Here is a 25674-nt window from a genome sequence, read left to right as displayed (position 1 = left end):
CGTCCCCTCCTGCCACCTCATGCCCAGGCACTCCACTCTATGTGACATGGTAGGGTCTGGCTGGACTACACTGTCCCTGGAGATTGGCAATAACTCCCAAAGTGTAGGTCTGCCCAATCTCTTTCTCCAGACATAAGCTGGGGCATAGGGGCATCAGTCCACCTGGAGGGAAGGGGTTCAGTTAACCCCTCTGGAACTTGCCTCAGGTCCAGTCTGCCCAGGCCTGTGCACCAGGTAAGCCTTACTTCCATTCATTATAACTGCCCACCTGGGTGCAGAGTGCTGTCACCTTTTGATCAGAGCAACTTTGACATGGCTCTGCTGACATAAATTACCTTTGCTCCTCTGAGTTTGGAACAAGCAGTTCACACGCCATGTCCAATGGAGATGAGCAGGAAGCTCAAGATCAGACAGGGGGACAGGAGAAGAATTTTACCATTTATCAAGATATGAGTTCAGGCACCTCATTTTTATATGAAACCACTTGCAATGTGTAGGGGATTAGAGGTTCTCACAGGCAAACTATATATCTTCATCACTAAGAGGCAGGTGGGAAAGGGGCCTTTCTGGTTCCTTCCAGCTGGTTTTAATAGCCTGTTATTTTTATAATAGTGGAGCTTCCTTCTTCCCTTGGATCTGAGAAGCCAGATAAGCTGGGCTGGGCAAAGGGTTTGGGCTATAGCCCAGGGGCCCACCACCTCACTCAGCAACACACCAGCACCAGATCCTTCTACTTATGGTGAAAAGCTTTATTCTTCTTACTTTGCCAAGAACACGGTTTTCAAGGGCCTGGGGGAGGGACAGTCCCTCCAGACATAAGAATTGGCTCCCCTTCCTCCCACCTCGGGGCAGTGCAGCTTGTTCTAGGACCTTGCGCAGTGATTCTTGTGCAGCACTGCAGGGGGCAGTGCCTTAGCACTCAGTGGACCCCCTTGCTTCCAGTGGGAACAAGAAGGTCCAGATTGAGTGTTGTGGGGCCCTAGGAAAATTCTCGTTGATGGCGCCATCACAGAGACACACGGACCAGAGCACTCATAGCTGCCCTGTGCAACTGGGGCCCCAGCGTCCTGACTGGGGCTCTAACACTGAGAGCTCGGGAGGCCGGGGGTCCTGTCCTGGTTTCCTCTACAGCTCTTCACGCCACCTGCTCCTGCCAATCATTAGGATGAAACTCTCAGAGCTGGCCCATCTCCTGAGCAGAGTACAGGAGGCTGAGCCAGGATTGGGGTGTGGGCTGGTCCATTCCAGAGCCCAGCATCCTCCCAGTTGTAATGTTGGAACATGTAAGAAGAGGTGGTGGTGGTGGTGGGGCACTAGCATCTGGTTGAAGGGGATTGAGTGGTCCTGCCAGGATTCCAGAAACTTCTGAGGGAGATACAGATCGACTTTGTCCTCCCTCTAGGAATAGGGAAGAGGTGAGGGGCAGGGGACGAGGGAGGAAAGTCCTAAAATGCTAGCGGGTAGACCTTGGCTCCTGCTGGCCCAGAGGAGGATGGAATGCCCGTCCCAGTGCCCCCAACATTCTGTACCCTCAGCCATCCCTTCGCATAGACCACACACATAGGTCCTGCTGCTTGCCATTTTTATTTTCCTTGTGACAGACGGACAGACAGCTGCACGGACAGCTCGATGGCGGGAGGGGATGGTCAGGACAACATGGGCAATAGGAACTGGATGGTAGTGAGACTTCATAAAAGTCAATAAATAAATAAATATGAATGGGAAGAAGGGTGAAGGCCACGGAAAGGTGATGGGGACATCCTTGGGCTGGCATGGAGGACCCAGAGCTGCATCCACTGGGACAGGAGAAGAGTGCCGCTTGAGTGACCACTACCTCCAGCCTCCAGCCTTCAAGCTTCTCCTTCATCCCTGCTTCTGGGGATGCTGGCAGCTGGCCCACCCCAGCCCCACCTGAGACCTCTCTCCTCTCCCTCCCCACCTCACTGCCCTCTCTCACGTACTAGCTCTGGCTCCTCAGCACTGTCTCCACGTCCTGTCCCTGCTTCACTGACACTCCCATCCAGTGGCCTGTTGACACCCTGGGCTCCCCCACTTCCCTCCTTTCCGGCCACTCATACTCAGATGCACTGCCTCCCTCCCCCAGATCCTTCTAGAGTCTCCCGATCCCTATTCCTCAGCTTCTTTTCCTCATCGCTCCCCTCCTGCCCCTCTTCCTGCTCCTGACCCCACCCAGCCTGGCCAACGGGTCTCCCGCTCTGGCTTTGGCCGGGTGGCATTGGCCAAAGCTGGGGTCCCTGTCCCCGCAGGTCCATGAGGTAATAGCCCGGCCGGATGTTGCTGCTGGTGGTGTCCGAGCCCCGGGCCCACCCGGCTCAGCAGGGGCCCTGGAATGTCCCTCGGCAGCGGCGGGAAGCCCGAGGCCCGGCTGTGGTCAGAGCTGCTAGGGGCTGCCTGGGTAGGAGCGGAGCAGCACCTTGTGGCGGGTGGCGGCCTCGGCCCTGCGGCGCCGCTGCTCGCCCAAGAACTCCTTGAGCCGGTTGGTGGTGAAGGTGAGTGTCTGGCGGCGCAGCTTCATCAGGTAGGCGTCCTGCAGCCACGGGTGGGCCAGGCAGTCCTGCAAGGAGGGCCGGCTCCTGCCAGGCCAAGCCAGAGACAGTGAGGCTGGAGGTACAGCCCCCCTGGGGGGGGCGGTGTGGGGCCCCACCCTCCCAGGGACGGGACTCCCCATCCTGGATTCACCCCTAGTGAGTGATTTAGGACAGCTCTGGGGCTCAGTTTCCCAGTCTCTGGAATGGAATGACAAGGGTGCTTCCGCCTATGTAACAGGGCTGTTAAGGGCTTTATTTATTTGTTTTGCTTTTGAGGGCTGCACTGCAGCTTATGGAAGTTCCCAGACTAGGGGTCTAACCAGAGCCGCAGCTGCCAGCCTATGCCACAGCCACAGCATTGCCAGGGCTGAGGCGCATCTGCAACCTATGCCGCAGCTCATGGCAATGCTGGATCCTTAACCCACTGAGCGAGGCCAGGGATCGAACCCACATTCTCAGGGATACTAGTTGGGTTCATTACTGCTGAGCCAAAAGGGGGACTCCTGTTATGGATTTTTTTTAAATTTTTGTCTTTTTGTCTTTTTAGGGCCACACCCGTGGCATATGGAGCTGTAGCCACTGGCCTACACCACAGCTCACGGCAATGCTGGATCCTTAACCCACTGAGCGAGGCCAGGGATCGAACCCAAAACCTCATGGTTCCCAGCTGGATTCGTTTCCGCTGTGCCACAATGGGACCTCTCCGTTATGGGTTTTAAACGGTGGTAGTACAACCACTTAGGAGTAGTAATAACAGTAGCCACAGCAGCAGCAGAAGCAGTGGTGTTATTACTCGGGGTGGGGGGAGGAGGTGGGGGACCTAGGCATGGGCTGGGCCGGGGTGGCCTGAGGTCAAGGGCAGGTCATGCCTGGGAGGTCAGCAGGTGTGGGACACACTCACCAGGGATGTACTGAGAGGACTTTTCGCATGAAGAGGGTGGCGCTCTGGGACGTGTTGGGGTACAGCTGGAAGGCATCAAAGCGGCCCCCCACAATGCGAGCCTCTGTTTCCTGGGGGTCTGGCTCATAGAACGGGGAGCGTCCACTGAGCCTGTGATGGAGACAGTTCAGTCTAGCACATGCAGACGGAGGGTCAACTCACAGGTCCAGGGGGGACATTAGTGTGGGGGTTCTTAGGGGCACAGTGCTCAAGGACAAGGCTACCCGCACCGGGTGCTCATGTGTGAACATGGATGTGTGGCCGGGGACGGAGGGCAGGAGCGGGAGGGGGTGCGGGCGGAAGGTGGGCCCCGGAGGTACTCACATGATGTAGGTGAGCACCCCTGCTCCCCAGATGTCCGTGGCAGAGCCGATGGGGTCTCCCTTTACCATCTCAGGAGCTGAAAGGAGACAAGAGGCCAAGCTGGACCAGCTTCCTAGTGGCAAGGGCGCAGGGAGAGGCAGAGGAGGCCCCACCTGGGGGCTTGAGGAGCAGGACTATGCCCAAGTCACAGACTGTGGGTACAACCAGAGCAGCAGGGAGAGTGGCCCCCAGGCGAGATGTGGGCACCTGAGGAATCAGCCCAGCACTGAATGAAGGGGTGTCCCCAGAATAGCAGAGGAGCTGAGAGCCAAGGTCACCAGAACCCTTTGATCGGCTCTGAAGGCGTCCATTCACAAAGACTGTGGCCAGCACTGTGATTAAGAACCTTTGAAATCAGCTTGGCTGGCTCTAGACCCAGCCTGCCCCTTCTAGCAACAGGACCCTGGGCAATGTACTAGACCTGTCTGGCTCTCCATCTCCTTCTCTGTAAAGTGAGGCTCTAAGGAATAGAGATGACGACCAGAAAGGTTTTTTTTTTTTTTGGTCTTTTGAGGGCCACACCCAGGGCACATGGAGGTTCCCATGCCACGGATCGAATCAGATCAACAGCTGCCGACCTACACCAGAGCCACAGCAACGCCAGATCTGAGCCGCGTCAGTGACCTACACCACAGCTCACGGCAACGCCTGATCCTTAACCCACTGACCGAGGCCAGGAATCAAACCTGCATCCTCATGCATACTAGTCAGATTCATTTCCACTGAGCCATGATGGGAACTCCAGAAAGTATTTAGCAAGTAGTTAAATGATAGCTGGTTTCCCTTATTTATATAAATTAATAAATTGATTCTCCTGTCTTTTCAACTTTATTGAATCCTGGCTCTACCATTTATAACTGTCTGATATTGAACAAATACGTAAGCTTCCTGTGACCCTGTTTCCTCATCTGTAAAATGGGGGTACTATTAGGCTAAGCTACTATAAAGAGAAATTTTTAAAAACCCACAGAAAGGACTCAATTCATTGTTTGCATACAGGAAGCACTCAATAAATGGCCTGTAAGTGAGTGAAGTGAGGTGAGCCCTGGCTGCTGCCCCTTCGGCAGTGCCCCTACTTCCCCTGGCTGGCCTGGTGCCCTTACCCATGAACTCCAGCGTGCCCGTGCGGTGGCCGAGGGGCCGCAGAGCCTGGGGGTTGTAGGGCTGGGCGCTGCCGAAGTCCACAATCTTGAGGGCATTGTCAGGGGCCAGCAGCAGGTTGTCTGGCTTGATGTCCAAGTGCAGCACGTGGCGGCCATGGAGGTAGTCCAGGCCTTGGAGCAGCTGCACCACGTAGGTGGCCACGTCGTCCTCTGAATACCGGAACCTGGAGGGATGGGGCATGGTGACAGCCCAGCCCAGCTCCTCCCAACCTCGCTCCCCGTTCCCCCAGAAGGCCCAGCTACCTGTCACTGAGCCCACAGAGGAGTTCCCGGTTGCCGCAGCTCTCGGCGATAAGCACAAGGTAACGTGGGGTGATGTAGGCCTCGTGGAGGGACATGAGCCGCTCATGGTGCAGTGTCCGTAGCACTTCGTACTCCTGCAGGACCCGCCGCTTGCCCTCGGCTGCATAGGGCACGATCTTGGCCACAAACGTTCGCCCGGTGGCATTCTCCCGGCAGGCACGCACTACACCAAAGCGGCCCCTGTGTGTTGGGGGTAATACCACAGGCTCAGAGGAGACAGGGGGACACCTGCATTGTGAGGGTTAAGCAGGGGGGAGCACAGGGGGACCCTGGGGGCAAGAGTGCTGTGGTTCCCGGGGTGGGCTCTGGAGTTCAATCTCAGGAACCTGGGTTGTTTTGTTTTGTTTTTTGCTTTTTGGGGCCGCACCCATGGCATATGGAAGTTCCCAGGCTAGGGGTCCAATCAGAGCTGCAGCTGTGGGCCTATACCACAGCCACAGGCGTGTGGGATCCGAGCCCCATCTGTGACCTACACCACAGTTCACAGCAACTCTGGATCCTTAACCTACCGAGTGAGGCCAGGGATGGAACCCACATCCTCACGGACACTAGTCGGGTTCTAACCCGCTGAGCCACAACGTGAACTCCCAGGAACCTGGGTTTGAGTCCCAGCTCTGCCACTCACTGGCTCAGTTCCTTAAGCAAAGCCCATAACCTCTCTAACCTCAGTGTTCCCACCTGTGGAATGGAGTAATGCAGTGTCTCCCTCTCATCTGTGAATATTAAATGAGATCAGATGGCCAAAGCACTCAGCATGGTGCCTGGCACAGAGGACATCGGAACTGAATGAGCCTAAGGACCCAGAGCTCAGCAAGTCCTCCCCCCCACCCAGGCCCAGGGAGGCTGGTCTTCTCTCTGAATCCCTGTGTTCTGGACATTCCACGCCTCCCTCACCTCTGTCCCCCCTCCCTAGCCCTGGCCCTGCTTGCCTGGCCTTCTCCTCCAGGAAAGTGTAGGGTTTCTGAGGGGGGCCCTGTCGAAGGGTGGTGCCCTCCGGCCTGGGATAGCTGCGGGAACCCCCCCCAGGGGAGCTGACCACCTCCTGGGCTGGGCTGAGGCTCTGCACCGTCACCTTGGTGGGCTCAGGAGGGGGCTCCGGGGCTGGGGGCTCGGGGGCTGGTGGTGCAGACACGAAGGAGGTTACCATATACAAGGGAGCTGAGGAAGTCTTCACCCCCTGAGGGGCAGAGGCTGGGGTCGGGGTCCCAGTGTCAGGGACGGGAGACTTGGGCTTACTTGGGGGGACCTGGGCACTGGGTGGGGTAGGCTCTACTTGCTGGGCAGCCTGCAGGCCCCTGTGCTTTCGTGGGGGGGTTTGGGGAGGTGGACCCACAGCCTTGAGTGAGGACAAGGCCTGGCTGGGGGGTGCTGGGGGAGATGAGGGGTGGGTAGGGGCTGACTGGAGGTCTGGGGGAGCAGGAGCAGCGGAGGGGCTTGGGGAAGGGGCCAGTGAGGTAGGAGAGTCGGGAGGCGGGGCCCTGGCCGGCCCTGAGGTAACAGGGGCATCTCCGTGAGCAGCAGACGGCGGAGCTGCGGAATCTAAGTGGAGACAGAGAAAGAAAATCATTACCGTGGTGCCCCGGGGATACCACCACATGCTTCAGGAGGGGCCAGACCCTGGTCTCAGGGTCCCCTGCACTCTCTGGCCACCCCCTACCCTGTCGCACTGACCTTGCACGCCCCTGACAAGGACCTTCTCGGAAGGGTTGCTGAAAGGCCCCTGCCCAGCACGATTGGCACAGGCCACACGGAACCTCATGGTCACACCGACTGGCAGGTGGGTCACGTTGTAGTAACAGTCAGGGATGCCCGAGCTCACGGGGTGCCAGGAAGACTCCCCTATAGGCAGCATGGAGGAGGGGCTGAGGCCAGAGAAGGGGTGGCCCAAGCTCCCAGTGCCATCTGTGAGGAGCCTGGTGAGGGAGGGATGTTTGCCCAAGGAGGGAACCTGTCTCCCCAGCTTCTCTGCCCTCCCCCGGCCCCCAGAGCCTGCTGGTTCCTCACCATCCACCCGCCGCTCCAGTGTGTAAGTGCAAGGTGCCCTGCTATCTCCTGGCTTCCAGAGCACCAGCGCCGTGTCTTGGTAGGTCTGGGGCACCTCGGGAGGAGCTAGCTTTCCTGGGATGCCTGGCAAGACAAGGGGAGCCCCAGTGAGTTCCTGCCCCAGCTTTGGGTCCATCCAGCCCCCATCACCCCCCACCTCGGTCCCTGCCCCAGGCTCACGGGCCACAGCCACGGTACAGGAGCTGGTGATGCTGCCTAGGACGTTGGTGGCTGAGCACTCGTAGAGCCCTGCATGCCGCTTGCCCGCCCGGGGGATGCTCAGCAGTTGCCGGCCGTCTTTGCAGGACACGATGACCACCGAGGGCTCGGACCGCAGGGACTGCTTGTCTGGGGGCAAAGGAGGAGCAGGAGGGGCAGCAGAGTGAGGCAGCACAGACACCACATCCCACTGAACATCCCCTGGCCCTGGGGCCACTTGCCTATCCCTCTGTCTGGGGGAGAAGTGACCCCCTTACCTTTCATCCAGGAGATGTGGGGTGCAGGGCAGGCAGCCGGCAGGCAGAGCAGGGTGGCCGCCTCTCCTTCCAGCAGCACCTGGTCCTTGAGTTTGATGTGGAAGACCGGGGGAAAGTCTACGGGGACAGCAAAGACAGCCATGGGCCTGCGGGGACCTGGCTCACTGAGCACTGATGGGGGGGACGGGGGATGATGCTGAGAGCTGGCGCTGCCTGCAGGGAGCAGAGTGAAAGGCCATCTCTTCCCAGTCCGAGGTGGGAAGCAGAACGCTGCCTTTGAGACTTTCCTTTGGGGCAAGCATCACTGCCCCAGGCACTCACTGTGTATAGAACTATCTTTTCCTTTCACTGACTATTGGAGAAGCCACGTAGCTAGCACGTATGTTTATAAGTCACCTGGAGTACAGCCTGGCGCGAAGGAAAAGCTCTATAAGCATTTGTTAAATAAAATAAAAACAAATATTGAAAAACTACAATGGTTAAGCTCCTGCCATATCCACTCCTTCTGGGGCACCGCTGGGCAACTGACAGGAGCTGGTGACCTGAGCTGAGACTCCCAGGAATAAATACATGTTCCATCAGAATGCGGAATCTCAAAAGACCTGCAGTCAAGGCAGACCTGGGGCAGACCCTGGAAATGTGTCAGCCTTCCCTCCTCCTGTTCCCCACCTCCGGGGGCGGGGAGGGGGGGTCTGGGGAGCTGGTCCTAGACCTTCTATACACTCCTTCAGGTCAGCTAAGTGGTGAGAGCTTTTGAAGGGATGAGAGACAGTATCTGACCTTGGACCTTGTCAGTAAACGGAGAAAAATAATAACACCAAGCTCACAGGGCTGTTGTGAGAATTCAGAGAGGCATATAAAGCGCTTAGCAGATGTCGAACATATAATAAGTGCTCATAGATGTTAGCTTCTATTGTTGTTGTGATTATTATCTCGTTAATATGCCCAGTGGAGAAGCCAGAAAACCGATCCCCAGAGAAAGAGGCTGTTTCAGCAAAGCTGGCTTCACAGCTGGCTGGCGAATGGGCCCACGGCACGGCTGTGGATGGGCCAACATCTTTGCTCCAGGTCGTTGCCGCCCTGTGGCTCCTCAGGGCCATGAGGATTCGCATTCCTGCCTCCGGAGCTGGGAAAGCCTTTTTAGAACATTCCGGGGGTGGCAGTGATGGTGGTGGTGTGGTGGTAGCGGGGGTGCTGGATTTTCTTCATGGGGGCAGAAAGAGCTAGGGGGAGATGCCCTGGAACCCCAGCTGCTGCCTGTTTGAGAAACCAGGAGGGACTAGGGGTGGGGGCGAACTGGGCAGAAGAGGATCTGCAGAAGCGGATGATCAGGATAGCAGGGCGCCCCTGTTCCCGCTGTACCCCCTTGGTCCCCAAGGAGGGGGTCCCACAGCGAGGTTCCAACAACATACATACAGTGTCATCAATGTTCGCCTTCAGACCAAGTGAAGGTAACGGGTAGGGAAGAGGGGGGAGCCAAGCAGGACAGGTGAAAGGTGACCCTGACCCAGCTCTGCCAGTCCCACCCCCAGCCCCCAGGGGCCAGCCCTAGTTGGTAAAGTGGACATGGGACAGCCTTCTTCCCGGGGGGAGGGGAAGACGATGAAGTAAGGGGACACGGCCTCGGCGAGAAGTCAGCTGCACAAGCAAAACGGAGTTGGGAGGGAGGTCCCAGTGGGCAGGGATCAGCTGTCCCCAGGCCTCTGAGCTGGCTTCTGTCTCTCTCTTCCCCCGCCTTCTCCACCTCTGCCCCCACCAGCTAGCCTCCCTCCCTCCTCTTCCCTCACTACAGCCTCACCGCCCACTGCCCAGCTCCTCTGGCCAAGGAGGGACACGGTCACTTTGAGCCTGGCTGAGGCCCATCTGGGACAGTTCTGAGTTTTATCGGGAAATTGGAGAACAGATTGGTGATTGATAAAGGTCCTGCATGCAGCCTGCTCCTTTCTGCAGGCTCATCTGGAAACCCTGGCTTCCTGAAGCCTTTGTCCCCCTGTGAGGTAGAGGACTGAGGTGACCCAGGCAGAGACTATCCCTGCAGCCCCAGGACAAATGGGCAGAGACACAGACCAGGGCGTATCCCAACAGCCCCCTCCCCATGACAAGGACCCCTGAAGGCTGCTTATCCATGCCAGGTGCCTTCTGTGGGGCAGGGGGACAGGGAGGGGTGAGCCAGCGCTTGGGGCTATAGAGAAATGGAGGATTGGGGGCACAACCTGGATCGTGAGCCTCTAGGCTGGGAGAGAAAGAATTGGGGTGCACGCTCACAATACACATCTGCAGGGGGGCTGGAGTGCCAGGAACTCCTTCAGAAGGACACCCAGTGACAGAGACCTCCTGGGGAGGAGGCTGGCCAAAGAAAGGCATTAGTATGAGGTCCCGAAGCCACTTCTGGGCTCTGGCTGCAGAGGGTCAGACAGTCCAACCCTCTGGCTGCTCCACTTACTATCAGCTCTGTGACCTGGACAAGTTACTTAGCACGGCTAAGCTTCTGTTCCCTCACCTGTAAAATAGGGAGATGACAAGAACAGATGCTAAACAAGGCGAGAGGGTTGAATGAGGCAGTGCCTATAATGTGCTCAACAGGACACATGGCAGTGCTAATTAATGGAGCTGCTGCTATTATTGTTGTTGTTTTCCTAACTTCAGGCCCCTTCCCCCACTGCCAGGGCTCCCCCAAGGTGGGCCATGTCCCCACCCAGCTATGACTGGGGTGGAAAGGAGCCTACTCACCCAGTAGGCCTCTATTACCTGACTCACTGCGCACATACTGGTGACCCAAATCCTCCTGGATGCTGGCAGAGAGGTTTGGCTGTGACAGCCCCTTGCCCTTCCGCAGTCGAGAGAAGCCCCAGCGCAGGCGGCTTCGGCTCTCTGCAGGAGCTGCCAAGAACCAGGCCCATGAGCGCTTGCCCAGCGGGTACCAAAAAGGGCGCCCCTGCCCGAAGATCTCAGTGCAGACAATAGAGAACCAACTTCTAGCCCCTACCCTGGCCAGCTCCCAAACGGATCTCTGCCCCTCAGCCTCGCGGCCGCTCCAGTCCTATCGGTTCCATCTTTGCGGTGGGTGCCCCGGCCTCCTCCTCATCCCAGAGCGGCTCTCCAGCGCACCTGTCACCCCAGCCCCACTCGCTCACACAGGAGCCCTTCACTCTGCCCCTGGGACTCTCCTCACCTGACGAGCCCGACGTGGCGCTGGCCTCGGAGCCCAGGGACTCCGCAGAAGGCGTGGTGGCGCCGACCTGGGCCGCCAGCTGGTTGTGCGCGAGACCCATGCGCCGCAGGCTCTCGCCCTCGGACGTGGCCCTGCGCAGCCGTCCGAAGAGCGGTGTGCTGCGGCCCGACGCGCCCCCCGAGTCCTCGCTGCTGCCGCTGCGCTGCAGGCGGCTCGACAGCCGCTCCAGCGTGGAGCTGAGCCTCCTGCGCACCGCCAGCACCGGGGACCCCCGCGCCGAGCTGCCGCCCTCCGAGCTCTCCCCGTCCCCGCCGCGGGGCTCCCAGGCCGGGTGGCGCTGCGCGGGCGGGGTCCGCCGCAGACGCTGGGACAGCGACAGCGAGAGGCGGCGGACGAGGCCCGGCTCCCCGACCGCCCTGAGGTCTTGCACGGAGCGGGAGCGCTCGGGCCGTCGCACTAGCTCCAGCGGCGTTCCCGCCGGGCTGGGCCGGTAGATGCCGTCCTCCTCCTCTGCCCCGCGGAAGGGGCCGCGCTCCTCGGAGCGCGAGCGGCTCAGCAGCCGCAGCCCCCGCGACAGGGGCGACTCACGGCTGCGCTTGAACTTGGCCTCGAACACAGCCTCCGACTCCAGGTTCTCAATGCTGCTGCTGAGACTGCTCCCTGGTCTGCGGGGCACCGTGGGGACCCGGGCTTTCACGGCAGGCCCTGGGGGAGCCCCGGCTAAAGGCACGCGCTTCTCCGATGCTCCCGGAGGTGGGGAGGCCACCCTGGCGAACACAGCAGGGTGGGGCTTGGGCTCCGACGACGGAGGTGCAACATGGCCCGGAGGGGGGCCTTGTTCGTGGCCCGACAGCTGGAGTGACTGCATGATCTGGGCATAGGGTGTGAGTGGGGGGGCTAGGGTTTGCAGAACTATGGGGGTCTGTGCAGGCTTAGCGGCTGTGACTGGTTCTGGTGTGGACTCTGGGGCCCTCTCTCGGGCAGGCTGGGGTGCTGAGGGCTGGGCAGCAACACTGGGTGTGGTGGTGGCAGGAAGCTCTGAAGACTTGGGGGCACTGGGCTTGGGAGCACTGGGCCGCACCGGGCTAGGTGGTTGGGCCTCGCTGAGGGCAGACAAGGAGGGAGACTCCTGCAGCCTGCGGGCCCCGAGCCGGGCCACGGGAATCTCGAGGGGCGCCCCAGCTCGGCGGTGCCTGCCTCGAGGCTCTGCCTCACCCTGCGAGAAGCTGCTGCTCTTCTGCAGGCCCCGAGTCTCAGGTGGGAGCTGGTGGTGGGGGGCCGCCTCACTGGAGGCCGCCCGCGCCAGCCGGGGGTCCCGGGCACGGCCCCCCAGGCTCTCCAGCAGGGGGCCCCTGAGGCCGCTGACCTTGCCATCCTCCGGGCCACCCCGCAGCAGCCGCTGGCGCAGGGCCTGCAGCCTCTGGGCATACTCGCCCTCACCCAGGCCTCCTCGGGTCAGGCGGGTGGCCCCCGGGCTGGGGCTTCGGCGCTGCGGCAGCTCTACGGATGCTGCCTTGTGCAGGCCCCGGCCCGGCTCCCTCGGCCCGGCCCGGGGCAGGGCGCTCTCAGCTGAGCTGCCCCTCCGGAGCTCTCCCCGCCGGGGGCTGGGCCCAGACAGGGGCTCCTGGCCTGAGGAGGGGAGTGCCTGAGGGCTGGGGGCCTCCTGGTCCTTAGAGGGGGACCTGCCTTGCTCCTGCCAGTCCATGGGGGTGGCCGCCCCAGCCTCTGGGGTCCCCAGGGCCTCGTCCTCAGTGGGAATGTCAGTGAGGGACACCCGGGAGCCTGAGAACTCGGGCTGCAGGGGCCGGGGCACTGAGGGCAGCTCCTCCAGCTCTTCCTCTTCAGAATCGGAGGAGGACGACAGCCCTCCACTGGGGGGTGGTCTTCTGGGCACAGCCACCCACACCCGCTCCGGGGGTGCCCGCAGCAGCTCAGGGATGGGGCGCAGCACCAGGTGGCACTTGTAGCTGATCTGGGAGCGCTGGAGACAGGGTACTAGAGTCAGACCCGAGTGGCCCCTGGGGCTGAACCGACCCCCTCAGGCCCACCTCATCCCCAGGGGAAAAGGCCAAAGGCAGGCAGAAAGGGGAGTCGAAAGGATAAAAAGTGGATGAAGACTGATGAGCAGAAGCAGGCACCGGTAGAAAAAGCAGGGTTCCAGAGAGAAGGCTGCAGAGGGAGATGATGAAGGCACCAGGCAGGGCCCTGCCAAACTCACCTGCCACCTCCGCCGGGACAGGAAGAGCTTTAGGTGATCCGTGCTCACCTCTGCGCCCTTTGCCTGAGTCTGCAAACCAGGAAAGAGGGCCTGAGGGAAAGTCCTCTGTCAACCCTAACCCTCCAGGCTTGCCAATGGAGAGACAAGGTCCCCGGGAGGGGACAGTAGTTAGAGCAGCATGGGGCCTGGGTCCCTTGGATCTCTCAAAACAACTCCCACAGTCCAGGGGACTCCCTGTGGACACATGCCCTGAACCTAAATGGAGAGGCAGGAAATTGGTGGCTCCTAGGCTCCAGAGCCGAACCTAGGGTTCAAGGCCCTGTCCTGGTACACTGGTCGCCCCAGCTCGAACCCTGCTCTCCAGCTCACCCTTGGTCTCCATGGAGAGCCAGCACCCCTGACATCTGGAGCCTTGGTGGGCTGGACTACAGATTCTTCCCTCAGCTGTCCTTGACCCACCCAGGCTGTCCTTTTCAGAGCTCGTTTCTGATCTGAGAGACCAGGCTTGTACTCCAAGGACAGATACCAGAATGACCTCAGCCTTCTGTGGACCCAGCGCAACGCTCACTGGGTGGTTTGTGCAGTCGCTTTTTCTGGGTTATTTGCTGAACGCCTCCCTGTGCCTGGCTCTGTGCCCTGCGGTGCTGGGGTTTGAAGATGAATGAGTGAGAGTCCTGCCCCCAGGGAGCTCAAAACCAAGAGAATAAACCAGCCGGGCCACCCACCAACCACAGCGTGTGGGACCAGGGCAGGATAGAGGCGGGCCAGGAGGGAGGAGGGCCAGGGCTGGTCTCAAGCGCCAGGGAGAACCCTGATGAGGATCCCTAGGATGTGGAAGGGGGCGAGGTCCAGACCTGTGCCTTGCAGTCCACAATACCCCAAGTTGAGCCTCAGTTTCCTTATCAGCAAAATGGGAGCAATAATACTTTGCTCTGCAGACCTATTGTGAGGCTAACAGATCCTATGTCAATAAAATACAGATCATAGTTTCTGTACATAGTAGGGGCTCAATAAATGGAGCTGTTCACCACATGCTCTCTCCTTCCACCTCTTCTACCACCACTTTAGTGAGACAAGACTCACTTTAAACCAGGGATGGTCCAGCGTCTCCTCTGCGGTCGGCCTCCTAGAAAGGAGTGAGGAGTAAAGGAGGGATTTAGCATTCATTCGTTCATGCATTCCATACATGTTGGGGAAATGGGGTCTCTGAGGAGTTGAGGGGCTGACTGTCTCCTGGCAGAGGCTTGAGCAGGAGGAGGGGTGGCATGAGGGGACCTTGCAAGGGGGAGGCTCCTTGGGTCCCTTACTCACAGCCGGTCCCGCACCAGCACTTTGATGAGGAAGCCCCGGGCCTCCCTGCTCAGGCTCAGGAACGTGGTCTCCTCGAAGGCCACGTTGTAGTTTCGGATGTTCATCAGTGTCGTCCGATCATTTTCCCCAACAAATGGGGAGATTCCCGTCAGGCTGCAGGGGTGGAGAGGGCTGCAGTGAGATGGGGGCAGGGCCCTGGGGCCGAGGCCGGTGGGAGCACAGGGGGAGGGGCATGGGGGAGGCCCCCTGAATCCGGGCAGAATCTTGCAGATTCTTGACTGTCCCGCCCCTCCCCACCCAACCTCTTGAATGGGTGGGAGGCAGCACAGCCTTGCGACCTGGTCAACTAGGCATCCTGGGCCTGTGCCCTAGAGGACCCGTTCTGTCCCTCCTCCAGCCGTGGCAGCGAGGAGGTGAGGAGTCTGTGCCAAGGGGACATGGCCCTGGAGCCTGGGCCTCCCACTTCTAGCCCATGTTCTGGGCCAGTTCCCTGCCTAATGGCCCTGAGCTGGCCCTGCCCTCTCTCCGTCCAGCCTCCAAGCGTGCTGCCAGTGTGCCCGCCCATGTGAGCTTGGACATGCAGTCTGGGTGTCCACACTCATGCACCAGCAGCCCCTTCCAGGGCAGAAGGAGCCAGAGTGTGGAAGAGAAGGGGGGCTACAGCCCCCTCGGCTGCTCTCTTGCCCAGGCCCTGCAAACATTAGGGGTGGGCCTGCTAGGAGATGGGGGGGTGGTCCTTACCAGAGGAAGGCGACAACACCCACAGGCCTGTGGGGAAAGGAGAGGAGACGGGTAAGAGGACCGCCCGGCTCCCACCGGAAGTGAGCAGTTATCTTACTGCCACTGATCTATGAGGAGGAGTCCTCCCTGCTGTGGACACTGCCTTGGACAGACGGGCACAAGGATGCCTCTCTAGGGGAGGACCCTGAACCCACACCTGCCTGGAGGACTCAAGGGTCATGTCAGGGCTGGCCTGGCAAGCCCAAAGAGTCTGGGGACCAAGAGACAGTGCCTGCCTCACTGGGGGAGGCAAGGGGGCTGTAACTGGGGGGCCAGCACCCAGGACCACCAGGGCCAAGGATTTGAGTGACCGGCTCAGGCCCCGACAGAGGAGGGGCAGGGAGGGACAGAGCAATGCCACCAGCAGGCTGACCGAGAAGGTTTCTGGGCTTAGTGAAGCTCCTCTCTGCCAGCGAGCGAGTCCTCGGCATGGCATGGAGGGAAGCTGGCCCTGCCCACCCCAGCGGCCCCACAGGCCAGCGTTACCAGATGTCAGTGACTCCAGACACAGGGGTTTGGTTGACAATCTCAGGTGCCACGAACTCGGGTGTGCCGTACTGACAGTACTGGGGCTCTCCGGGAGTCAGCTCCTGGGCGTTTCCAAAGTCACAGATCCTCACCTGCTCCTCGCCCTCGACACCATCCCATACCAGCAGGTTCTCAGGCTGCGGGACACAAGGCAGGACGTGGGAGCTGAGTGCAGAGGGGACGACACCCCGGTGCCTGGCTCCCATGGCTGCTGCCTGCTCCCCACCCCCCACCTGCCTCTCACCTTGACATCCAGGTGCAGCACATGGTTCTCATGCAAGTAGCATATCCCCTCCAGCACCTGCCGCATGTAGGCCCGGATCTGTGGAAACAGGAGGCCCAGAGTCCAGGGGGGGTATTACGTATTATCACCACCAGGGCTGTGGCAAGAAGTCAGGCCAGGCCTGGGAGGTGGCCTTCAGCTGGCCGGTGGAGGGGGCTGAAACATAGGTTTGGGGTTGCTGAGATTCAGGGCTTTTGTGTACACCTGAGCAGGCTGGGCACGACACAGTTAGAGGAGGGGGCCACTTACGTGATAATAAACAGAATTGCGCAGTGCACAACTTGTACAGCCCTACATGTTAAGGCAGCACTGAGCCTGAACAATCTAGATGGGGTTCCCTCTAGAGTAATAGGTTTTTGCTGCTTTTTTCTTTTAATGTTTTTTTAACCCTCAGCATATGGACGTTCCTAGGCCAGGGATCGAATCTGAGCTGCAGCTGCAACCAATGCTGCTGCCGCCACGGCACATCCTTTATTGCATTGGGCCAGAGATTGAACCCACTCCTCCGCAGCATCCTGAGCTGCTGCAGTCAGATTCGTAACCTGCTTCACCACAGCAGGAACTCCTGGGGCAATGTTTGAGGAATCTTTATGTGAGGAGGACTGGGAAACAAGAGTGAGGGGCCAGGGCGGGAGGTCTGCAGATTTACAGAGGACAGTGCAAGTCCCGGGGGCGGGGGGTCCTGCTCTGATTGGGGAAAGGGACTCTGCTGCCTGCCAACAGTGCTCCTCTCCACCACCACACTATTTGGGTTTTGTTTGTTTGTTTTTTGTCTTTTTAGGGCCGCGCCCATGGCATATGGTAGTTCCCAGGCTAGGGACTGAATCAGAGCTGCAGCTGCCAGCCTGTGCCACAGTCACAGCAACATGGCAGTCGAGCCACGTCTGCAACCTGCACCACAGCTCACGGCAAGGCCAGATCCTTAACCCACTGATCGAGGCCATGGATTGAACCTGAGTCCTCATGGATGCTAGTTGGGTTCGTTACCACTGAGCCATGAAGGGAACTCCCACCATCCTATTTGTGGGCCCAGATGGCAGGCCCAGGAGACACCCCTCAGGGCCCCTGCCCAGCCCCTGCCACCCACTGCCCTCACCTCAGACTCACACACGGTGGGTTTCCTGGCCATTCGCTCCAGCAGCTCCTCTGTGCAGCTAAGTCCTGGATCAAGGAGAACAGTGACCAGTGCCGACTGCCAGCCCGCCTTAGGCAGTGCCCTCCACCCCCTGAGCTCAAGTTGGGTCCCAGTGAGCACTGGGTTCTCCTTCCCCGTAAAGCACATCTGCTATCAGTTAGCAAATGCGTCTTCCTCCTTCCCCCATCCTCTGGATGCACAGATGGGACAATCCTTGCTGTGGGTTCTCAGGCAAGTCGCCCAACCTCTCTGAGCCCAGGTTCCCTCTGGTGTCAAATAGGATTAACATGCCTCTCGCCCATCCTGTGAAGTTATCTGCAAGGATCAAGTCAGAGCAGCATTTTGTTGACCGTGGATGGAACTTCTGACTCTATTTGAGAAAGATCCAGAAGGCCCATGACATATTAATTTATCATTTTACTGAGGTTTGGGTTCTAACAGCGCAGGCTGGGAGGCTGGTATGCTGAACACGGTCACCCCGACAGGTGGCAGTGACAAGCCAACCAGCACCCTTCCCTCAGGGTGACTTTACTTAACCACAGCTCTTAGGAAAGGATAAAATCTATTCTTTCTGAGAAGAGGCTCTCAAATAAAGCCAAGTATTAATGCTCATCTGAAATGGGGCCACTTCAAATGTTCAGATACACTGTAGTGCATTTCGTGATAAAAACTTTTTGCCAGCTGTGTGATCTCAGGTGAATTATGTAACTTCTCTATACCTTAGTTTCATCACCTGTGAAGGGGGGATAATAAAATTCCAAGAGATAAGTGTACATAACGATTAAATAGATTAAAATTTGTAGAGCTCCTAGAATACTGCCAGGCATACGTCAAGTGCTACGTAAATTTAAGGTAAAAAGTGTTGGTTTTGGAGTTCTGTTGTAGCTCATCCGTTAAAGAACCTGACTAGCATCCATGAGGACATGGGTTCGATCTTTGGCCTCGCTCAGTGGGTTAAAGATCTGGCATTCCTGTGAGCTGTGGTGTAGGTCACAGATGCAGCTCAGATCCCAAGTTCCTGTGGCTGTGGTGTAGGCCGGCAGCTACAGCTCTGATTGGATCCCGAGCCTGGGAACCTCCATGTGCCGCAGGTGCAGCCCCAAAAAGACAAAACAAACAAACAAACAAACAAACAAAAAGTTGGTTTTCACATAACGTCTCCAGACTCCACTCTGTGAAGTATTTATAAGATGCCTTAAGAACTCCCAATTGCCAAGGGGACCGCGCTGTAAGGGGTAAAACATGTTGCTAACTGGCTATTACAAGCACCAGGCATTCAGGCCACGTGTCCCCCACCCACCCAGCCTGTCCCAGGATACAGCTCGGTGACAATGACCAGTCCCCGGCGCCTCTCAAAGGCCTCATGGAAGTAGAGGACACAGTCATGCTGAAGCCGGGCCAGCAGCCGGGCCTCCCGCCACGCCGATGCCTTTGGCTTGGCCTGACTGGGGATGAACTTGGCCGCAAACTCCAGGCCGGAGCTACGCTCCACTACACGCCGCAGGTAGGAGAAGGCACCCCTGGGTAAGGACACAGGGAGAGGATGGGACTCAGGCGTTGCTGAGCCTCAGACCCAGCCTCTCTTGGCCCCCGGACACCGCACGCCCTCCTAGCTCCACACCTGCCGATCTCCTGGTGGATGTCATAAAAGTCGCTGAGTCTCCGTCCTCGCTGCTCCTCGTCTTCCCCGACCCCCTCTACCTCCATAGCTGTCTGAGCTGAGGAAGAGATGCCTGGTGTTAGCGGGGCAGGGCAAGACGGAAGAGGGCAGAGACCTGGGCAGGGAGGGCAGATGGAAGACACAGAAGAGAGGCAAGAACGCGGGGGGGCCGAGGCAGCAGAGCTGGAGCTGGAGGATGGGGTGGTCAGAGGTGAAGTGGGCCTCCCGAGGGACTCCCACTTGGGGGCTCACATCGGATTCCTGGGTGAGCCCTTTGCCTTGAACCCCAGCCCACCTGAGTGCACGGCCAACTCTGCTTTGCAGGAGACTTCACCAGCCAGGTTGCGGGCCGTGCAGGTGTAGACGCCTCCGTCCTGGGCCCCGGCGCTGAGCACCACCAGGGAGCACTCGTTCTCCTCGTACACGAAGCTCACGTGGTTGCTCTCGGTCAGCAGGGCCTCATCCTGCAGAGGTGGCCGTCACCTCTGGCGGGGGCCTAGCTTCATCTCCACCTGGGGCCCAGCTCTAACCTCCACATCAGAGACCCAGTCTCATCCCTCCCTCAGGGCCCAGCATTACCCCCACCCTAGGGGCCCTGCTCAGACCCAGATCAGCTCCATCTCTCCCTCTGTATTTCCTACAAAGAATCCTGTTAAATGCCCCACCCCCCATTAGACCCCAGGTTCCTCAAACTCCCACCAGTGTCACCAGCACTCTGGGTCCCGCTTCCTCCTCCTGATCACACTTCCGGCAAGTCCTTGGCTCTCCGTCCAGGCTCCCCGGCCCCTCCCGTGCCCCAGGCCATCGTTCCTCCCATGCTCCAGGCCATCATTCCTCCCTTCCTCCCCAACTCCCCGCCAGCCCCGCCAGCCCCGTGCCAGGGCTCCGAGGAGGCCCTCATCAGCCTCTGACCTTGTACCACACAATGTCCGGCAGCGGTTTCCCCTCAACCACCACGGCGAAGCGAGCGGTCTCTCCAGCCCCCACCTCCACGTCCTCCATGATGGACTCGAACCGAGGGGCCTCTGAAACCCGGGGGTTGGGGGGGGGGAGGGAGGGAGACAAGATGGGCTCACAGGGCCAGCCTCCTCAGCCCCTCTCTAACCCTCTCCCGGCAGCGACTGGCTCAGGCAGAACACTAGACCCCCTACCCCACCCCACCTCCCAGAGCCCCAGCCCCCGCCCCTGGCTCTCAAACTTGGCCTGGAAACCTCAGAGTTCCTTGCCTTGGAAACCAAAACCTGATGTTCTCCAAATCTCAGGAAACCTAAGCCAGGGAATGCAGGCTGGCTTTGTTCGGCTCTCAGTATTCATTTGCCAGCTTTGAAATTAGGAGGTTTTCACACACAAAAGAAATCTGGATTTCCTGCCTCTTTTGGAAAATCAGGACTGGCTGTCCTGAGCTGCTTCCCTCGCTGCATTAATGGGCCAGCCAGGAGTGGCCCGACACTGCCCCCTGTGGGTGGTGGCCGTTTGGCACCGTCCTACCACGGGCTTCTATGCCTTTACCCATCGGGGCCCAGCAGGAGGCTCAGTCTGTGACACTGAATCAGGTTCGCGGATGGCACTGCCTCTATTTTGAAGTTTTCTCTGAATCTTATTTAAATATTTTAGGGGCCCTCTACCATCTGGGAGATGGCGAGATGAATAAACGGGTGCCAGTTCTCAGTTTAGTTCTCCCACATGTGACTGATTTTATTCTCCACACATATCATGTGGTCGTGTCATTTCCTGGTAAAGCAGCTTCTAATTCGCATGATGGAATTAAATACATATTCCAATGTGCTTGTGCTTTTCAGAGAAGCCTGTGACTTTTTGGTGCCCTCCCCTCCTTCCAGTATGTTTGAGGGTCTCGGCTTTAAGGGGAGTCGGAGGGGGCTGGGCAGGAAGCCCCCACTGGCTCAGACACACAGCTCAACCTGTATACAGATAAAGGTGGTGGGCATGCTGGGGACGATGCATCGTGGCACCATCATCAGTGGAAAGAGGCCATTCCACCTGCCTAGGGGGTAGGGGGTGGGAAACAGTGGCAGGGGATGGAGATCCAAGCTCCAGACCTGCTCTAGCCCTGGCACCTGGGTCAGGATCTCCCTCAGTCACTGTCCCAGACAGGCGGGCTGCGGGGCTCTCAGTGGCCAGGGCTCCCCAAACATCAGGGCTCCTCCTATATCTGGGAAGGAAGAGGAATCCCGCAGAGATACGGTCAAGGTGCAAAGTGGTGGCCGCATAGGAAGTGCCTCTGGGCAAGGGGAAGGACACGTAAAGGGGAACCAGGGGCCCAGATCAGCTGTGGCCCCACCCCAACCACCATCCACACTGGGGCCAGTAGGGTCCCCGTATCCCCCCCTCACACACCCCACTGCCACCTCGCTTCCAATTTAAAGCTGCCTGGCCTGCCCTCTAGGAATCTGATTCCTAGTCTAGTGGGGATGTTGGGGTGGGGTGTTGTGGCAAGGGTCAGTCTATGAAGGTCAAAGGATCAGAAGGTCTCGAGGGAACTTCAACAATTTTTTTAAAGCACCAGAAAATGTACATTACCCCACGATAAGATGGACTGTGCTAACTAAGATGTCACTTTCTTTGCATTTAGTTGGAATCTTATCTACTCAGCAGGTAACACTGTTTAGCTCATGCTGATCCGAAGCTCTGAGTGGCAGTTACATATGTCTGGAGTTAATTAACAAACCGGAAAACAAGACAATTACTACCTAAAGCATGCTACGGTCTGAGACTACATCTTGAGAGGAGATTATAAAAATGGTCCTCACTGCAAAGACTGCGCAGCTCTGTCAAACAGGCTTGTGCAAAAGGGCAGCAGGCAGGACCCCCAGAGCTGGGAGTCCAGCACTAAGATGCGCTCGCTTGGCTTCTTTTTTTAAAACTGACTTGACCCCCCCCATCCCCAAACTTGTTATTGTTGAGATACTGTTTCTTGTTGTGTTTAACACGGGAGCTAAGAGGACTGTCTGGCTTTGGAATAGGGCCTCTGGGCTAGAATCCCAGCTCCTGATTTATTAGATTGTATGACCTTGGGCTTGTTACTTAGCATACTCTTTGAGCCTCAGTTTTCCCATCTGTAAAATGGGGATAATAGCTGACTTCTTCTTACGGGGTTATTTTAAATGAGGTGACGCGTGTAAGGTACTTAGCACTGAGCCTGGCACATACTAGGTGCTCAATACATATCTTATTAGTACTATCACCATTGTTGTTACTAGTACTGCTATTATTATGGCCATTTGATGGACAAGCCTGAGAGAGGAGAACTAGGATTGGCAGGTGAACTAGGATTGGCAGCCTGAGGCTGTGATGAGAGGACTATGAGCCTCAGAGGAAGGAAAGGGAAGGAGTTCCGCTGTCACCCACCTGCCAGCTCCAGGGTGACCGAGCAGGCCTGTGTGCCATGGCGGTTACGGGCAGTGCAGGTGAGGGCGCCCACGTCCCGCCGGCTCACCCGGCAGATCCGAAGGCAGTACTGGTCATCGTCTGGTTGGCTCAGCTCGTACACACCTGCCCGGGCCTCTAGGAGGGCCCCTCGGCAGCTAAGGGACACACAACAGAGAGGTCACCGAGGGTCCAGCCCCAGGGAGGCTGGCCCGGCCAGCTGGAGCCCACGCTGGCTCCTGTGAGGAACAGGGCATGCAGGATGGGGCCCCACCTCCTCCAGACGACCTGGGCCTCCACGTGGTTGAAGGTAACGGTGACACTGGCAGGCTGTCCCTCCACCACATACACGACATCTGGTTTGTCCAGCACGGCGGGCGCCTCCTCCAGGGGCGGGCCTGGGAGGAGAGGGCTGGCTCGACGCTGTGCAGATTCTTAGCACCCACTACTCCTTGAGCCCCGCATTCCCCAGGTGAGCTCCATTTTTACAGACAAGGAAGCCAAGGTTCAGAGAAGTTTAGCAACTTGTCTAGGGAATTCAGCCAGGAGCAGCAGGGGCAGGATCGGACCGCCAGCTTGTCTGGCCCAGCTGCTTCCAGGAGTGAGAAGGGACCACTCTGATGGGAAGGGGTCAAGCACAGCCACACCACACCCTCAGTAGTTACAGTGTCCATACCAGGCCTGGAGCCTCCTCCATGGACACCCAGTTCCTCCCGCCCAGCAGCTCTCACCCCCACCCCACAGGAAGCCCCAGGCTCACCGCGCTCCAGCAGCTGCACGGGCTCGGAAGGAGGCGAGGGCTTGCTGCTGCTCTTGATGGTGGCGCTGAGGACCCGGAAGATGTGCTGGGCCCCCTTACGCAGCCCTGTGGCCATCCACCTGGGCTCCCGCAGGCCCGTGACCAGCGCCGTCCACTGGTCCGAGCCCAACACCTGGTGCTGCACGGTGTAAGTCAGGGCATCCGGGTCTGGTGGGGAGGCGGTTGCTAGTGGGGGGCCTTGCTGGGTGTCCCCCGCCCCAGTTCAGCCAGCTCAGGACGCAGGGACTCATCTTCAGTCTGCTCTGAGGACCTGCCTCAGTGTCTCCTGTTGCTTCTGTCTGTCCCCCATCTGCTCCTGCCCAGCCCCAGGCCTGGCCAAGCTCAGAGCCAATGAGGTGTCAGTGTAGGGTCCAATTACAGGCATGGAGGGAGCTTGACTTAGTCCCAACTCTTTGCTGCTACCTCGGGTAGGGAGACTGAGGCACAGAGCAGGAAGGGGGCATGCACAGGGAAGGAGAGGGGTTCCCCAGCGCTACGACCCTGGCACCCATTCCCTCGAGAAGTCCCCCTTCGTCTCCTCTCCTGACCCACGGCCAGGGCTTAGTCCACCGTGGAGAGGGGACAGCAAAGCTGCTCCTGGCCACGCTCCCAGGGCTCCCTCCACTCCCACCCCTACCCATATGCCCCCCGGGCCTTGCCCTCCCCTCCTGGCCCCCTAGGTGCCCCTGCCTGAGCCCACCCTGTCCACGACCCATCCCCACCCACAGCGCCATGCAGCCCAGACCCACCAATGGCCATGTCCAGACTCCTGGGGGGGTTCCATGCAAGCGTGACCATCTTCCCGGTCACAGCCACCACCTGTGGGGCGCCATCTGGGGGGCCCGGAACCACATCTGAAAGCCACGGGTCAGACATCTGCTGGGTCCTTTAGGGCTCCATGGCCCCATGGGACCACCAAGTATCGGGGCAGTGGGCTGGGGGCACAGCCCCACGGCCAGGGGCAAGGCCAGGTGGCTCCCCAGGGTACAAGGGGAAGAGAGCTGGTGTGGAGGCCCCTCCCTCACCCAGGCCCCTGGGGAGGCCGGAAGCTAGACTGACTGCAGCTGACCGGGAGGGCACCTGCCTCACCTGTGACGTAGAGGTGGGCATAGCAGGCAGCTTTGCCCAGCTTGTTGGCAATGACGCTCTTGTAGACGCCGGCATGCTGAGGTCCCACAGCTGGGAACACCAAGCGATGCACATCCCTGTCTGGGGGGGGGAGACAGTGACACTGGGCCTGAGCTAGGAGGATACTTTAGAAGGTGGGCCCACCCCACCCAGTCCTGGTCCTTCACTCCCACCCGCTACAGGGTGGGGCAGATGCCAAAAAAAGGTGCCCATAAAGGAAGGACAGGGAAGAAGGGAAGAGTGGTGCAGTGGTTAATGAATCTGACTAGGAACCACGAGGTTGCAGGTTCGATCCCTGGCCTTGCTCAGTGGGTTAAGGATCCGGTATTGCCATGAGCTGTGGTGTAGGTTGCAGTTGCGGCTCGGATTCAGCGTTGCTATGCCTCTGGCATAGGCTGGTTGCAGCTCCGATGAGACCTCTAGCCTGGGAACCTCCATATGCTGCAGGAGCGGCCCTTGAAAAGACAAAAAAAGACCAAAAAGAAAGGTGTCCATCGAGCAGCAAACTCCAGATAGGTCCGGACCACCAAGTCCCCTCTTGCCTGCCCTCCAGCCCTTCAGGCCCAGTCACTTCTCATCTTCTTCCCACATCTGTTCCCTCTCTGTGGGTTCTAACCCTGCTGATGGCCCCTCACTGCTTCACCTCTGGGGGTTCACGACAAGACTTTGTGCCCAAGTCCCTTCTTCTCCATCTCCGTGGCCACTGCTGGTCCCATTGCCAGCACAGAGCCCACAAGAGCCTCCACTCATGGGCGGTCCACACCCCACCAGCAGCATCACGTGATCTCCATCTGCAGACCTTAAGGCACCCACTGCCGACCAGCTGGTATCCAAAGCCCTCAACCCAAACTCCTGTCCAGATTGTCACCTGCTATTCCTCCACGTTTTGACCCTGACCTGCCATCAGGTCCCTGAATAAGCCATGCTAGGTGCACCTCCAGGTCTTTGCTCACAAAATTCCTCCCTTCTGGAATATTCTCTTACCTAAAGCCCCCTTCTCCTTCAAGATGCAGTTCAAGTGGGTCTTGAGAAGCCTCGTCTCCATGCCTCACCTCTGGTCCCCTCTGCACCTCTACCCCTGAATCCCTCCCCAGAACCTCCAGCACCCGGCCCACACAGCTTTGTGTGGGCCTACCTCTTTTCTTGCAAGTGGCATGCCTCCTGGAAGCTCCTTAAAGACACAGTTGATTGGTCTTGCCAGGCCCAGAACTTGATGTCTTGCACGCGTAAGTGCCAAATACATTAGACTATCAATGATAGTAAGTTGCCTGCACTGTGCCCAGCCCGTGCCAGATACTCGACACGCATTTTTTCCATAATTCTTTCAGCAGCCCTGCAAAAGTATCCTCATTTTATCAGTGAGCTCAGAGACATGAATGGGCTTGTCCAAGGTCACAACGCTAACAAACAATGAAGCCACAACTTGAACTTGGTTCCCT

General features: G+C 58.7%; 1 protein-coding gene across 7 annotated transcripts in view; it reads right to left on the bottom strand.

Moving 5' to 3' along the window:
- Positions 1–1565: 1565 nt before the first annotated feature.
- Positions 1566–25674, bottom strand: part of SPEG (striated muscle enriched protein kinase) — a 58327-nt gene continuing 34218 nt past the window's right edge. For 5 of the 7 annotated variants that reach the window (XM_047773582.1, XM_047773584.1, XM_047773585.1 and 2 more), the window contains 28 exons: positions 24197–24316; positions 23857–23961; positions 23069–23275; positions 22583–22706; positions 22291–22466; positions 19837–19949; positions 19220–19388; positions 18886–18982; positions 18584–18784; positions 17226–17283; positions 16091–16168; positions 15805–15983; positions 15280–15306; positions 14539–14691; positions 14311–14353; positions 13228–13296; positions 11010–12990; positions 10586–10717; positions 7838–7954; positions 7542–7709; positions 7323–7445; positions 6990–7157; positions 6248–6857; positions 5259–5498; positions 4956–5179; positions 3814–3889; positions 3451–3600; positions 1566–2594 (listed from right to left, as the gene is read on the bottom strand). In XM_047773582.1, coding sequence (XP_047629538.1) covers positions 2402–2594; positions 3451–3600; positions 3814–3889; positions 4956–5179; positions 5259–5498; positions 6248–6857; positions 6990–7157; positions 7323–7445; positions 7542–7709; positions 7838–7954; positions 10586–10717; positions 11010–12990; positions 13228–13296; positions 14311–14353; positions 14539–14691; positions 15280–15306; positions 15805–15983; positions 16091–16168; positions 17226–17283; positions 18584–18784; positions 18886–18982; positions 19220–19388; positions 19837–19949; positions 22291–22466; positions 22583–22706; positions 23069–23275; positions 23857–23961; positions 24197–24316 — 6101 coding nt within the window. In that variant the 3' untranslated portion in view covers positions 1566–2401. The other 2 variants (XM_047773583.1, XM_047773586.1) reach the window with 2 other exon arrangements.

Source organism: Phacochoerus africanus, chromosome 3, assembly GCF_016906955.1.
Source record: "Phacochoerus africanus isolate WHEZ1 chromosome 3, ROS_Pafr_v1, whole genome shotgun sequence".
Taxonomy (NCBI): Eukaryota; Metazoa; Chordata; class Mammalia; order Artiodactyla; family Suidae; genus Phacochoerus; species Phacochoerus africanus.
The sequence above is the reverse complement of the archived record's forward strand: the minus strand, read 5'-3'. Positions and strand labels throughout refer to the sequence as shown.